This window comes from Oncorhynchus keta, chromosome 28 (assembly GCF_023373465.1).
Source record: "Oncorhynchus keta strain PuntledgeMale-10-30-2019 chromosome 28, Oket_V2, whole genome shotgun sequence".
In the NCBI taxonomy this organism is placed as follows: domain Eukaryota; kingdom Metazoa; phylum Chordata; class Actinopteri; order Salmoniformes; family Salmonidae; genus Oncorhynchus; species Oncorhynchus keta.
The window spans coordinates 25903413-25918158 of record NC_068448.1 but is presented as its reverse complement, the minus strand read 5'-3'; the positions used below and the strand labels follow the sequence as shown (position 1 = coordinate 25918158).

At 42.4% G+C, this 14746-nt stretch overlaps 1 protein-coding gene across 6 annotated transcripts in view; it reads right to left on the bottom strand.

Annotated features, from left to right (window-relative positions):
- Positions 1 to 4912: 4912 nt before the first annotated feature.
- The window catches only part of hdac7a (histone deacetylase 7a), a 121626-nt gene continuing 111792 nt past the window's right edge, over positions 4913 to 14746 (bottom strand). For all 6 annotated transcript variants that reach the window (XM_052485209.1, XM_052485211.1, XM_052485210.1 and 3 more), the window contains 10 exons: positions 14546 to 14653; positions 14367 to 14422; positions 13804 to 13891; positions 12014 to 12133; positions 11686 to 11783; positions 8566 to 8684; positions 7768 to 7901; positions 7469 to 7550; positions 5420 to 5558; positions 4913 to 5282 (listed from right to left, as the gene is read on the bottom strand). In XM_052485209.1, the coding sequence (XP_052341169.1) occupies positions 5240 to 5282; positions 5420 to 5558; positions 7469 to 7550; positions 7768 to 7901; positions 8566 to 8684; positions 11686 to 11783; positions 12014 to 12133; positions 13804 to 13891; positions 14367 to 14422; positions 14546 to 14653 (987 nt within the window). In that variant the 3' untranslated portion in view covers positions 4913 to 5239. The remainder of the gene's footprint in view (positions 5283 to 5419; positions 5559 to 7468; positions 7551 to 7767; positions 7902 to 8565; positions 8685 to 11685; positions 11784 to 12013; positions 12134 to 13803; positions 13892 to 14366; positions 14423 to 14545; positions 14654 to 14746) is intronic.

The window sequence follows — 14746 nt, the reverse complement described above, 5'->3', positions numbered from 1 at the left end:
GTCACTGTCAGTTCTAAGAGACTGACAACACAGTCACTGTCAGTTCTAAGAGACTGACAACACAGTCACTGTCAGTTCTAAGAGACAGACACAACACAGTCACTGTCAGTTCTAAGAGACAGACACAACACAGTCACTGTCAGTTCTAAGAGACAGACACAACACAGTCACTGTCAGTTCTAAGAGACTGACAACACAGTCACTGTCAGTTCTAAGAGACAGACAACACAGTCACTGTCAGTTCTAAGAGACAGACAACACAGTCACTGTCAGTTCTAAGAGACTGACAACACAGTCACTGTCAGTTCTAAGAGACTGACAACACAGTCACTGTCAGTTCTAAGAGACAGACAACACAGTCACAGTCACTGACACAACACAGTCACTGTCAGTTCTAAGAGACAGACAGACACAACACAGTCACTGTCAGTTCTAAGAGACAGACACAACACAGTCACTGTCAGTTCTACGAGACAGTCACAACACAGTCACTGTCAGTTCTAAGAGACAGTCACAACACAGTCACTGTCAGTTCTAAGAGACAGACACAACACAGTCACTGTCAGTTCTAAGAGACAGACACAACACAGTCACTGTCAGTTCTAAGAGACAGACACAACACAGTCACTGTCAGTTCTAAGAGACAGACACAACACAGTCACTGTCAGTTCTAAGAGACAGACACAACAAAGTCACTGTCAGTTCTAAGAGACAGACACAACACAGTCACTGTCAGTTCTAAGAGACAGACACAACACAGTCACTGTCAGTTCTAAGAGACAGACACAACACAGTCACTGTCAGTTCTAAGAGACAGACACAACACAGTCACTGTCAGTTCTAAGAGACAGACACAACACAGTCACTGTCAGTTCTAAGAGACAGACACAACACAGTCACTGTCAGTTCTAGGAGACAGACACAACACAGTCACTGTCAGTTCTAAGAGACTGACAACACAGTCACTGTCAGTTCTAAGAGACAGACAACACAGTCACTGTCAGTTCTAAGAGACAGACAACACAGTCACTGTCAGTTCTAAGAGACAGACAACACAGAAACTGTCAGTTCTAAGAGACAGACAACACAGTCACTGTCAGTTCTAAGAGACAGACACAACACAGTCACTGTCAGTTCTAAGAGACAGACACAACACAGTCACTGTCAGTTCTAAGAGACTGACAACACAGTCACTGTCAGTTCTAAGAGACAGACAACACAGTCACTGTCAGTTCTAAGAGACAGACAACACAGTCACTGTCAGTTCTAAGAGACAGACAACACAGTCACTGTCAGTTCTAAGAGACTGACAACACAGTCACTGTCAGTTCTAAGAGACTGACAACACAGTCACTGTCAGTTCTAAGAGACAGACACAACACAGTCACTGTCAGTTCTAAGAGACAGACACAACACAGTCACTGTCAGTTCTAAGAGACAGACACAACACAGTCACTGTCAGTTCTAAGAGACAGACACAACACAGTCACTGTCAGTTCTACGAGACAGTCACAACACAGTCAGTGTCAGTTCTACGAGACAGTCACAACACAGTCACTGTCAGTTCTAAGAGACAGACACAACACAGTCACTGTCAGTTCTAAGAGACAGACACAACACAGTCACTGTCAGTTCTAAGAGACAGACACAACACAGTCACTGTCAGTTCTAAGAGACAGACACAACACAGTCACTGTCAGTTCTAAGAGACAGACACAACACAGTCACTGTCAGTTCTAAGAGACAGACACAACACAGTCACTGTCAGTTCTAAGAGACAGACACAACACAGTCACTGTCAGTTCTAAGAGACAGACACAACACAGTCACTGTCAGTTCTAAGAGACTGACAACACAGTCACTGTCAGTTCTAAGAGACAGACAACACAGTCACTGTCAGTTCTAAGAGACAGACACAACACAGTCACTGTCAGTTCTAAGAGCGTTTGAATGATGGTGGCTGATTCTATTTAATTTTATAAGTCTTTGAGGCGACCTTATGGGCAAACATTGCCCAGAGTCTTGAAAACAAAACATATAGCTAATACAAAGAATAATGAACAATGAAAACTGGCAATAGTTATAACCTTCTTGCACATACATGGTCTCCTAGACACACATAGCTATCCACAGTGGTTGGTACAGAGTATAAGAGGAAAGGGCTAAAAGACTTGTTAGCATGGTTACCATTCTCTCTCTCTCAATGCCAACTAGGGGTGAGGATGCAGCTGAGGTTAGAGAAGAATGTCTCGTTAAGACAACATTGATGTGTATCACCAGTCGGAGCACCAGCACAGAGAGCATGTCCCTTTCAAAAGGCGCCTTGTAAATATTGTTTTAGACAGAAGTGGATGCTCTCTCTCTCTCTGTCACTCTCTTCGATTTTGTATAAAAAAACAACATGACTTCTTCAATATGGAACACACAATAATACGCAGTAATAGAGAGCGTATGATACATTTAAACATTCAGCCACACTCCAGAGGTATGGGGTCATATACAAAATCATATTGTGAATCTTGTGAAAACACATTTCATAAATATGTCTTCTGAATTTGATGGTGGACAGTTTCTTTTCATTCACCGAATAGCTTCCAACAATGAGCGCAATCTCAATGAAATGCCCATTAAGACAAACTACATAACATCTAGAATGAATGTAGAAAATGGAACTGTGGAAAGTGGAATGTGGTAAACATTTCAACTCACAACAAAAACTATCTACATTGGATGTCATTTCATGAACACACAAAATAGACTTGAGGAATTCTCACAAACTAGTTTCAGTTTGGAGCAGGTTTAGCGTGGATGTGTATAGGTACAGTACATCTGAAAATGAATAATCAGCATGATGTCAAGTACTGTATCATACATTTGAGTGGAGATGGACACTCTCCACAAGGTCTATAGGAGAAGTATACACCATCATAAAGCTACATCTCCATAGTGCTAACAGTAATAGTCTGTTGGATGGTCCATAAAGAAGGTTTTCACATAGAATAACACACCAAACCAACCGTATTCAGCTCTATTTGATATAACCAACCGTATTGAGCTCTACTTGATATAACCAACCGTATTGAGCTCTACTTGATATAACCAACCGTATTGAGCTCTACTTGATATAACCAACCGTATTGAGCTCTACTTGATATAACCAACCGTATTGAGCTCTACTTGATATAACCAACCGTATTGAGCTCTATTTGATATAACCAACCGTATTGAGCTCTACTTGTTATAACCAACCGTATTGAGCTCTACTTGATATAACCAACCGTATTGAGCTCTATTTGATATAACCAACCGTATTGAGCTCTACTTGATATAACCAACCGCATTGAGCTCTACTTTATATAACCAACCGTATTGAGCTCTACTATATATAACCAACCGTATTGAGCTCTACTTGATATAACCAGCCGTATTGAGCTCTACTTGATATAACCAACCGTATTGAGCTCTACTTGATATAACCAACCGTATTGAGCTCTACTTGATATAACCAACCGTATTGAGCTCTACTTGATATAACCAACCGTATTGAGCTCTACTATATATAACCAACCGTATTGAGCTCTACTTGATATAACCAACCGTATTGAGCTCTACTTGATATAACCAACCGTTTTGAGCTCTACTTGATATAACCAGCCGTATTGAGCTCTACTTGATATAACCAACAGTATTGAGCTCTACTTGATATAACCAACCGTATTGAGCTCTACTTGATATAACCAGCCGCATTGAGCTCTACTTGATATAACCAACCGTATTGAGCTCTACTTGATATAACCAGCCGCATTGAGCTCTACTTGATATAACTGCTTGTGGATAATAACAAGGCAACTGAACTGTGAAATTAATGTACACAATAAAATAGGCATGTCTACAGGTCAAAATGGTGGTCCTGAAAAAATAAACATCAACTTAACACAGTAACCTCACTGGTCCAACTGCAGTAATACGGTCACACTGCAGACATATTTAAGACACATTTCTTTGGGAGATGTCCATTAAGTGCATTAGAGCATTTGACTAGCATAATAAAACTACTAATAGCCCTCAATGGTAACTACCGTAGGAATGAACATACATGTTGCATTTCCTCCTAAACAGTGCTAGGTCTTCAGCTCTTCATAAGATACATTGGTTTATTTATTTCAGTTTGGTCCTCATCATGTCAGTAAGACATAAAGGGAAATTGTGTGCGAATGAAATGCATTTCTGACTGTGTGTGTGTGTCTATGCAAACAATGTATAAAGACATGTGTCCATGTGAACAATGTATAAAGACATGTGTCCATGTGAACAATGTATAAAGACATGTCTAAGAACAGCAGTGGAATAATCAGAATACAATCAGGAAGTTTTTGCAAATGCACTTAGAAATACTAATTTGTGTATACATGCATGAGTCTTCTTAGAATGTGAGTGGATTTCAGAGGAGAAAAATATCTTCCAATCCTCAAAGTTGAACAGATAATTAAATAATCTAGAGCCCCCCTCGACGTTTGGAATTTTCAACGGTTCACATTACGGAATGCACAGTGCAAAAACAGATAAAACCACATCTTCATTTTCTTCTTTAGTGGTTAAACTGAATACTAATGACATCATCAAGGATTGACTGAGCCATTCAGCAGTTGCCAGGTGCTGGCCGGTCTCGGTCTCTCTCTCTCTCTCCAGGGCCATCCTCAGAGCCACTGACTGGTGTTTGCTCTGCTCACTGACACAACAAGAGACACCCACAGACCTGGTGCTAGTATTGCTTTACTGTAAGTGCCTCAGTAAGACCTATTATGTCTGTACTTTAAAAAAAAAAGTTTTGAAAAGGCCAAAAAGTGGTCAATATCACGTCACCGGGCTGGTATCCTTCTGAATACACACAATATAAATGATTCTGTATTGCTGAGGATGGACAGAGTTAGTTTAATAATCAGTTGTATGAGAATATCTTTTATCTCACATATACACTGACAGGGCTTTGGTGTGGTGTCAGAAGGCTACATGAGTTCCACTGTGTTGAGTTCATTCTTCACTGTGTTAAGGTGCGCTGCATATAGTCTGAGGAGAATGGACGGTGGTCTTTGAGGCACTGTGTGATTTTAGGGCCTCATTGGTTAAGGCAGAGATCCACATTCTACACTCCTGCCCCTCGTTGTGTGACAGGGAAGGATCTCCGAGGCTATTGGGATGTCCTGAAGGAGAGGTCTGTGAGGTTAAAGGTCAGCATCTTCTACATGGAGTCCTCATCTTGCTCCATAGGCTCGTCTGGGTGGCTGTGGGAAACACAGAGAAGATGGTTAGGAAAAACATAACGCATCACATTTGTAACATACTGTACAGAGGAGTCTGCCCTTCACTGTGAACATTGTGGGGAGTATTTAGGTGTTGGGTACTGGTGGTCAAGTCATACCTCCTGCTGGTCAGGACCCCCACAGACAGAGAGGCCAGAGCATTGACAGCATCAGTCTCCTCACAGTCTCTCCTCTGAGCACCCAGGTAGGACAGTCCCACAGAGCTACTGAACAGCTTCAGGGACTGCCAATACTGACCTGAAAAACAGGTAACTTTATTTGCCTAAATCAAAGCCAGTAAGCACAAACACTTGGATGAGAGCTGTGGGCACTTCGGCTGCAGTCAGAAGGTCTGGACGTCCAACTGACATAAATGCTAGTCCCTCCTACCACATGGGTCCATATGGTGAAAGATCAATATCATTAATAGCCTTGTAGCCTACTGTATTAAATCATTGTGTGTACTCAGGAAGTCTCTGCATTTTACAATAATTAGGATCATACAAGAATAAAGGGATATACAGTGGGGCAAAAAAGTATTTAGTCAGCCACCAATTGTGCAAGTTCTCCAACTTAAAAAGATGAGAGAGGCCTGTAGTTTTCATCATAGGTACACTTCAACTATGACAAAATTTTAAAATAAAAATGTATTTGCAAATGATGGTGGAAAATAAGTATTTGGTCAATAACAAAAGTTTATCTCAATACTTTGTTATATACCCTTTGTTGGCAATGACAGAGGTCAAACGTTTTCTGTAAGTCTTCACAAGGTTTTCACACACTGTTGCTGGTATTTTGGCCCATTCCTCCATGCAGATCTCCTCTAGAGCAGTGATGTTATGGGGCTGTTGCTGAGCAACACGGACTTTCAACTCCCTCCAAAGATTTTCTATGGGGTTGAGATCTGGAGACTGGCTAGGCCACTCCAGGACCTTGAAATGCTTCTTACGAAGCCACTCCTTCGTTGGCCGGGCGGTGTGTTTGGGATCATAGTCATGCTGAAAGACCCAGCCACGTTTCATCTTCAATGCCCTTGCTTATGGAAGGAGGTTTTCACTCCTCTACATGGCCCCATTCATTCTTTCCTTTACACGGATCAGTCATCCTGGTCCCTTTGCAGAAAAACAGCTTTAAAGCATGATGTTTCCACCCCCATGCTTCACAGTAGGTATGGTGTTCTTTGGATGCAACTCAGCATTCTTTGTCCTCCAAACACGACGAGTTGAGTTTTTACAAAAAAATTATATTTTAGTTTCATCTGACCATATGACATTCTCCCAATTTTCTTCTGGATCATCCAAATGCTCTCTAGCAAACTTCAGACGGGCCTGGACATGTACTAGCTTAAGCAGGGGGACACGTCTGGCACTGCAGGATTTGAGTCCCTGGCGGCGTAGTGTGTTACTGATGGTAGGCTTTGTTACGTTGGTCCCAGCTCTCTGCAGGTCATTCACTAGGTCCCCCCCGTGTGGTTCTGGGATTTTTGCTCACCGTTCTTGTGATCATTTTGACCCCACGGGGTGAGAACTTGCATGGAGCCCCAGATCAAGGGAGATTATCAGTGGTCTTGTATGTCTTCCATTTCCTAATAATTGCTCCCACAGTTGATTTCTTCAAACCAAGCTGTTTACCTATTGCAGATTCAGTCTTCCCAGCCTGGTGCAGGTCTACAATTTTGTTTCTGGTGTCCTTTGACAGCTCTTTGCTCTTGGCCATAGTGGAGTTTGGAGTGTGACTGTTTGAGGTTGTGGACAGGTGTCTTTTACACTGATAACAAGTTCAAACAGGTGCCAATAATACAGGTAACGAGTGGAGGACAGAGGAGCCTCTTAAAGAAGAAGTTACAGGTCTGTGAGAGCCAGAAATCTTGCTTGTTTGTAGGTGACCAAATACTTATTTTACACCATAATTTGCAAATAAATTCATTAAAAATTTGATTTTCTGGATTTTTTTTCTCATTTTGTCTGTTATAGTTGACGTGTAGCTATGACGAAAATTACAGGCCTCTCTCGTCTTTTTAAGTGGGAGAACTTGCACAATTGGTGGCTGACTAAATACTTTTTTGCCCCACTGTACAAAAATACAATAGAGAGAGAAACAGAGAGGGAAAAGGGGGACACGGGTGTCCTTTATTTGAGACATGAGGAGTTGAATGACTGTTTACCTACCATGTATCTGTATGACTCTCAGTAGCGAGCGAACACTGTTAGCATTGGGCTTCTGCAGCAGCACCTCCTCTGACAGAGGCTCCTGTATGGACAACACAGTGAGAGAGGAAGGCATCAGACCACTCATCAACAACATTCACCTTAACAGCCCTCCCTAGATTTCCTCTTACTCATATCATTGAATATTCCTTATGAGGGATTACACTTCACATAAACCTGTGTGGTATACTTAACATGATTTAGGAAGGGGTTTTAAAGTAGTTTATAAACTGCTTTAGTGCACCTTAAACCAGTCTCACCTCAATACCCAGCAGAGCGCTGACGCAGGCCTCAGAGGCGTCACAGATGGCCGTGAGGTCGTGACCTCCCTCCAGAGCCATGATCACCCGGCCTCCAGCCAGACCCATCAGTTGCCGGGTAAGAAACCCAAAACCTGACGGACGCATCCACATCAACACAGTTAATATGGGATGTGGTGGCCAACTAAGCACGGGAACTTTGCATGTATCCTAAATCATGTTCAATACGGCATTTCAACCCCTTTTCTCGATTGACAACATGGGAATATACTGCGGGGCATGTATCAATCTTTTTCGACATTTACAGCGCAGATTAACATACAGTAAATCCCTAAAGACACACACTTACAACACTAACAAAAATACAACTACAGATGTAGGATCTTAATTTGAGCCAGTTTGGAACAGCAGGAAAATAATCCTGCAGCAACAGGAAATGTAAATGATTATGTGGATTTTTGTAGGAGTTAATCCATTTTTCGTGAGGGGAAAATCAAGTCTGAAATTTCAAAGTGGAAAGTACAAACTTTAGGAGCCTTTTTAAACATCAAATACACTACAAGTTGAACAGTTCCTAAATTTCAGAAAAGTTATCCTGCAACAGGGTGATTAAATTAATATCCAACATCTGTATTGTCCCTCCAACTTGATTTTGTATCATGCCATTTTATATTGTGTACCAGGTCAATGCTTATAAATGTCTTACCTTCCATTTATCAAGAACTAACTAGCAAAGATGTAAAACCACTTTATAGGCTAGCTCGGGGTCTAAAGTGTACTGAGGAAAACCTTGCTTACATCTGGAGGTGACCTTGTAACCCCCTAGAGGTGCAGGGTGTCCCTCTGCTGCATCGAACCCCGAGGAGACCAGGACCACGTCAGGGGAGAACTCCTGAGCTATGGGCATCACCACCGTCCTGCAGGGAGAAACATGAAACAACATCTATGTCATTTAGTCCACTAACAGCCCTGCCTGGCTGTTTCAGACAGTGAGGAGAGCATGGTTGGGGTTGAGTTGCTAGGGAGTGGGCCTCCTGTTGTTTTCTGGGCTGGTGTCCATCACCCCTCTCAGTCAGAGAGTCAACCTGCACAGTGCAGAGCGGAGCCGCCAGCTAGCAAGGAAGCTAACGCAGGCATCTCCGCTGCCGCCCGAGTTCAAAGCCGCCATAGGCGCGTCTGGTTCCCATTTGGAGCTTGTCACTCTCCTCACGTCACTGACAGCCTGCCATCTGGGATCCATTTGGGTTCATTATCCTGGGTTTGGATTCCTCCAGCCCAGACCCCCCCACTCCCCACCACACTAACTAACCCCGCCTCCCCTGTAGACCAATAAAACCTTCCATACTCCCCTGTGAGCCCAGCTATAGACAGACTACAGGGAGAACAAGAGAGAGAGGGAGAGGGCTCATTAAAGATCAATCAGAGAGAGGGAAGGAGAGAGGAGAACAGGAATGAGAGAGGAGACAGGGAGGTGGGGAGGGGTGTAGAGGTATGTGGTGGATGGCAGCATTCCCTACCCCTGGAGTTTAGAGAAACCAACTGACAATATTTCACCAACAAATTTGTTGCGCATTCTAAATCTGTGTGGGACAGACGTGTGGCAACAAAATATGTATTTTCAGATAACAAAAACAGAGTTATAATTATTATTTCCAAGGATGGTGCATTATTATGTGGAAAAGTAAGGTACATTAGGAATACTCTGGTTTGTTACTTATTAAGTTGAAGTGAAAAACTTTTGTTGAAACTTTTCCAGTACTATGTTGTCATTCTCATTTTGTTACGCTGGCTTAACGGTGGGGCCCACCCACTTGGTTGTCTGCCTGCAGTGTGGACCCTCTTACTGTGTGGTTGCTACAGTTTCCTATGGTTGCCACCAGACAGCAGACCAAACAAACATATAGAGACTTCATTAGAACTTTCAACTTCCCACCGGTGGCAATTAAGTGCCATGGAGGAAATGTCAGTGAAATGTCTGTTTAATACAACAACAACCAAACCTGGAGACAATTTAATCTTACAAAAAATCTTATTAAAATTGGGGCCGTACACATGCACTTCAAATGACTGGGATTCAGAAGTGTGTCATTCAATTTACAGTATATTGACAGCAGTGCTCGGTAAACTGGAGTGAAGGACACTGTGCCCCATGTTGTTTTGCTGAATTGTAGAGCAAACTCTCCCCAGTGAGCAGTAGACTGAATCACAGTGACACCCAGATGGTTACTACCAATATTACAATTTATTTCTCGTGTTGGCTGCTATCCTAATCAAAATAAAATCAAGTGGGATGGAACAAAATGGCCACGTTAGCTCCCTACCGCCAGCGACATGTGGCATGTCACAGTGACATCCAGATGGTGACCAAGATGTTTCTCCCTCACCCGTAGAAATAAACATCACTTCATTTTACACCTATTAACTAGAGTCATGCTGCATCATGAACTAGCTAGCTGGGAACACTGGCTGCTTAGGGGTTATCAGGACAACTGACGAAACTAACCCTTCGTCTCCACCCGACTTTCAACTGTGAGACACGTCATTGATTTGGGCAACATGCGTGTCCGTATAGCTTCCAACGTGTTGTTTAGTTTGGGAATGTTTTGGTGATGTCACTTCTTGCCACTGGGGAGCAGTAAAACAACGTGATGGGTCAGGTCAAGTTACATTAGGTTTAAATGTAGAGTCAGCGAGATGACAAAGACGCACCAAGTACACAGTAGTAGTGGGTCAATTTCCTCAACAACCAGGAGCGTTGAAACGTGAGGCTAAACTTCTCTGCTGTTTTGGTCCTGAAGCTACCATGTTGTAGCAGAGTGAAACGCACCCGTGCACATGCGCAGGTACTCTGTGTGACTGTGTGAGAGCAGTCTTGCATCGCACTTATCTCAATGGGCACGTTTCTCTACTCAGACGTTGCTGACGCCTGCCAGATCTCACAATACTGCTATAGCATATGATGTGGTTAACTGATACGTATAATATCTATCTCTGTCTGTCTGTCTGTCTGTCTGTCTGTCTGTCTGTCTGTCTGTCTGTCTGTCTGTCTGTCTGTCTGTCTGTCTGTCTGTCTCTCTGTCTGTCTGTCTATCTATCTATCTATCTATCTATCTATCTATCTATCTATCTATCTATCTATCTATCTATCTATCTATCTGTCTGTCTGTCTGATCTGGCATCTGTCTGTCGTCTGTCTGGAAACCAACATGTTATCTATCTCAATCTGGTGCCCGACTCTCTCTGACATGTCTGTCTGTCTGTCTGTCTGCTGCGCTCACCGTGGCAACGTCATCTCACTGAGTAGCCATTTCCTGCAGTCAATAACCAAAAGCGCCGTCTTTGACCCTATGGGTGGAATGTTGTTCATAATTTTCATAATTTCATAATAAAAACATGACAACAATCCAGTGTTTCTATGTCAAACAGTTTCGATATATTTATATTCTGTGATTTATATAAAGTGTAATATTGGGATGCAAACTCAAAATGTTATACATTTCAACTCTATATCTGACATGGCCAAGTGTCTTGTTTTTTTTAGGTCTATACTTTTATTTCACAGTAGATTTGTTTAAGAATACCAATTATTCATTCCTTTCCTGATTTAGCCCACTGCAGCAAAAGTGAATCTCAATGTGACCTTGCTTGAAAACCCCATTACAAAAAAGCTAGAAACCCCATTGAAAACTCCATTATATTTTTGCCAAAACTTTCAAGAAAGAGAACAAAAACTGAACATACTTCATTATGGTTTTTATTTTGGTTAGATTTGGAGTCAGTCAAAGATAACAGTTTCAGTATAGTTTTAGTATTTTCTGTTAGTTCATTATTTTATTTCAGTTGACTTTTTTCATGATTCGTTTTTGTTTTAGTTTCAGTTTCAGTTTACTGTAATAACCTTGGTCGGAGCTGTCTTACCTAAAAGCAGTGATGTACTCAGCATCACTCATAGGGGGCTCCAGACCTCCAGTCCAGGCCACATTAACATTGAAGCCCTCTCCAGCACCAGATCCCACCTACAACACAGACAGAGACCTACTGAGACAAAGCATTCTCCATGGAGAGGAGGATACAGTCAATAAGAGTAACATAGAGGTGCTAGAGGCACAGCACATGTAGTATAATCTCGACAGACGTCTCTCCACTGTAACTTTGGAACCTAGCTAGCTCTTTGAGTTTCTCTTGACGTCGTCTGAGCCTACTAGCAGAATTCACCGTGTAGAGCTGAACCAATGATGTCAATTACCTCAGCCGGCCCGCCGCTGCCAGGGAAGAAGTTGCCATCGTCATAGCGATGCAGTGAGATATACAGCACACTGGGATCATTGTAAAACACTTCCTGGGTCCCATTACCATGGTGAACATCCTAACCGCAGGACAGAGATGGAAGAGAACATTTGGTAACATTAAAACCAATAACTGCTGTCTCGTGTTATGTCATATCCTAGGCCTAATCAATAGTAACCAGTAACTAATGTGAGACAGAAATCATGTGTATACTGTACCTGTTATGTCATATCCTAGGCCTAATCAATAGTAACCAGTAAGTAATGTGAGACAGAAATCATGTGTATACTGTACCTGTTATGTCATATCCTAGGCCTAATCAATAGTAACCAGTAACTCATGTGAGACAGAAATCATGTGTATACTGTACCTGTTATGTCATATCCTAGGCCTAATCAATAGTAACCAGTAACTCATGTGAGACAGAAATCATGTGTATACTGTACCTGTTATGTCATATCCTAGGCCTAATCAATAGTAACCAGTAACTAATGTGAGACAGAAATCATGTGTATACTGTACCTGTTATGTCATATCCTAGGCCTAATCAATAGTAACCAGTAACTCATGTGTAGACAGAACTCAATCAATAGTAACCAGTAACTCATACTACTGTACCTGTTATGTCATATCCTAGGCCTAATCAATAGTAACCAGTAACTCATGTGAGACAGAAATCATGTGTATACTGTACCTGTTATGTCATATCCTAGGCCTAATCAATAGTAACCAGTAACTCATGTGAGACAGAAATCATGTGTATACTGTACCTGTTATGTCATATCCTAGGCCTAATCAATAGTAACCAGTAAGTAATGTGAGACAGAAATCATGTGTATACTGTACCTGTTATGTCATATCCTAGGCCTAATCAATAGTAACCAGTAACTCATGTGAGACAGAAATCATGTGTATACTGTACCTGTTATGTCATATCCTAGGCCTAATCAATAGTAACCAGTAACTCATGTGAGACAGAAATCATGTGTATACTGTACCTGTTATGTCATATCCTAGGCCTAATCAATAGTAACCAGTAACTCATGTGAGACAGAAATCATGTGTATACTGTACCTGTTATGTCATATCCTAGGCCTAATCAATAGTAACCAGTAACTCATGTGAGACAGAAATCATGTGTATACTGTACCTGTGTTTACATACATGTACACATACTGCCAGAATAAAGGAAACACAAGTAAATGAGGGATACAAAGTATATTAAAAGCAGTGTTTCCACACAGGTGTGATTCCTGAGTTAATTAAGCAAATAAAACATCCCATAATGCTTAGGGTTATGTATAAAAATGCCCAATTGTTCATTATTTTGGCTACCATGGCTAGAAGAGATCTCAAAGGAGCATAGGGGGTTTAAAGGGATTCTGGAGCGGCGCCTGAGTGTTTTCCACCACCATCAACAAAACACCAAATGATGGAATCTCTCATGGAAGAATGGTGTCGCCTCCCTCCAATAGAGTTCCAGACACTTGCTGAATCTATGCCAATGCGCATTGATGCTGTGCTGACGGCTCGTGGTTTCCCAACGCTCTATTAAGACACTGTTGGTGTTTCCTTTATTTTGGCAATTACCTGTACATAATTCATGTGTTTATACATACAGTACATCATGAAGGTCAGTACTAGTAGTTATTGTCAAAATAGTACTAAGTCAACTGAGACGAGGACACCAGCAACACAAATAGCGCTGCTACTGTCAATGTTACAACCACTCCAACTGTAGTCCCTTACCCAGTCAACGATGAGGATCTTGTTGGCACTCAGTTTCTGTTGCAGCTGTTTGGCTGCAATGGCCACTGAGTTGAAATAGCAGAAACCCCTGTAGCAGAGAGAGAGAGAGAGAGAGAGGCAGAGAGAGAGAGGCAGAGAGGCAAAAAGGCAGAGAGAGAGAGGCAGAGAGAGAGGCAGAGAGAGAGAGAGAGGCAGAGAGAGAGAGGCAGAGAGAGAGAGGCAGAGAGAGAGAGAGAGAGAGAGAGAGGGTGGAGGGCAGAGAAACATACATTATCACTACAAGATGATAGTGGTTAGGATAAGAGAGAAAATGGTGGAATTCCTAGGAGCCAACTCAGCACACTAATCGGAGGAGAGTAGAGAAGAGGCATAAATCTTCTCTGTTCTTCTCCTTCCCAGCTTCACTATCAGGCCATAAATATCAATCGTCAGACAGGCTGCTGACACTGCAAAGCTCAGCAGAGCCCGCTGTGGTTAGCCTGGGCACGCACCACCACAAGGAGTATAGTATACATGAAAATCAACACACACACAGTAGATATGAGAATATGAAACAGACTCACATTGGGTTGGAGGGGTCAGCATGGTGGCCTGGGGGTCTCACCACTGCAAAGCCATTCTGGAGAGAAACAGTCAAACAAAACATTATCATTCAGCATTCTTTGTCAAGTGGCCTAAGGCAGTTGGTGAGGCAGACCAGAGCGTGATTGGATGAGGAGTGGAGTACAGATCGGTGTCTTACCTTGAGTTCTCCTTTGGCCACTCTGAAGGCCAGCTCTGTGACGCTGCCTGCAGCCATGCGCGACGCCGTGGATGTATGAGACTCGTTCCAGATTGTGTCATTATCCACCTGCCAATCAACAACAAAACAACATGAGGGTGAGTGACAGGACAGCAGTCAAGCTGGATGGAACCGGTCATAATGCGTTTAGAATCTGCTAGC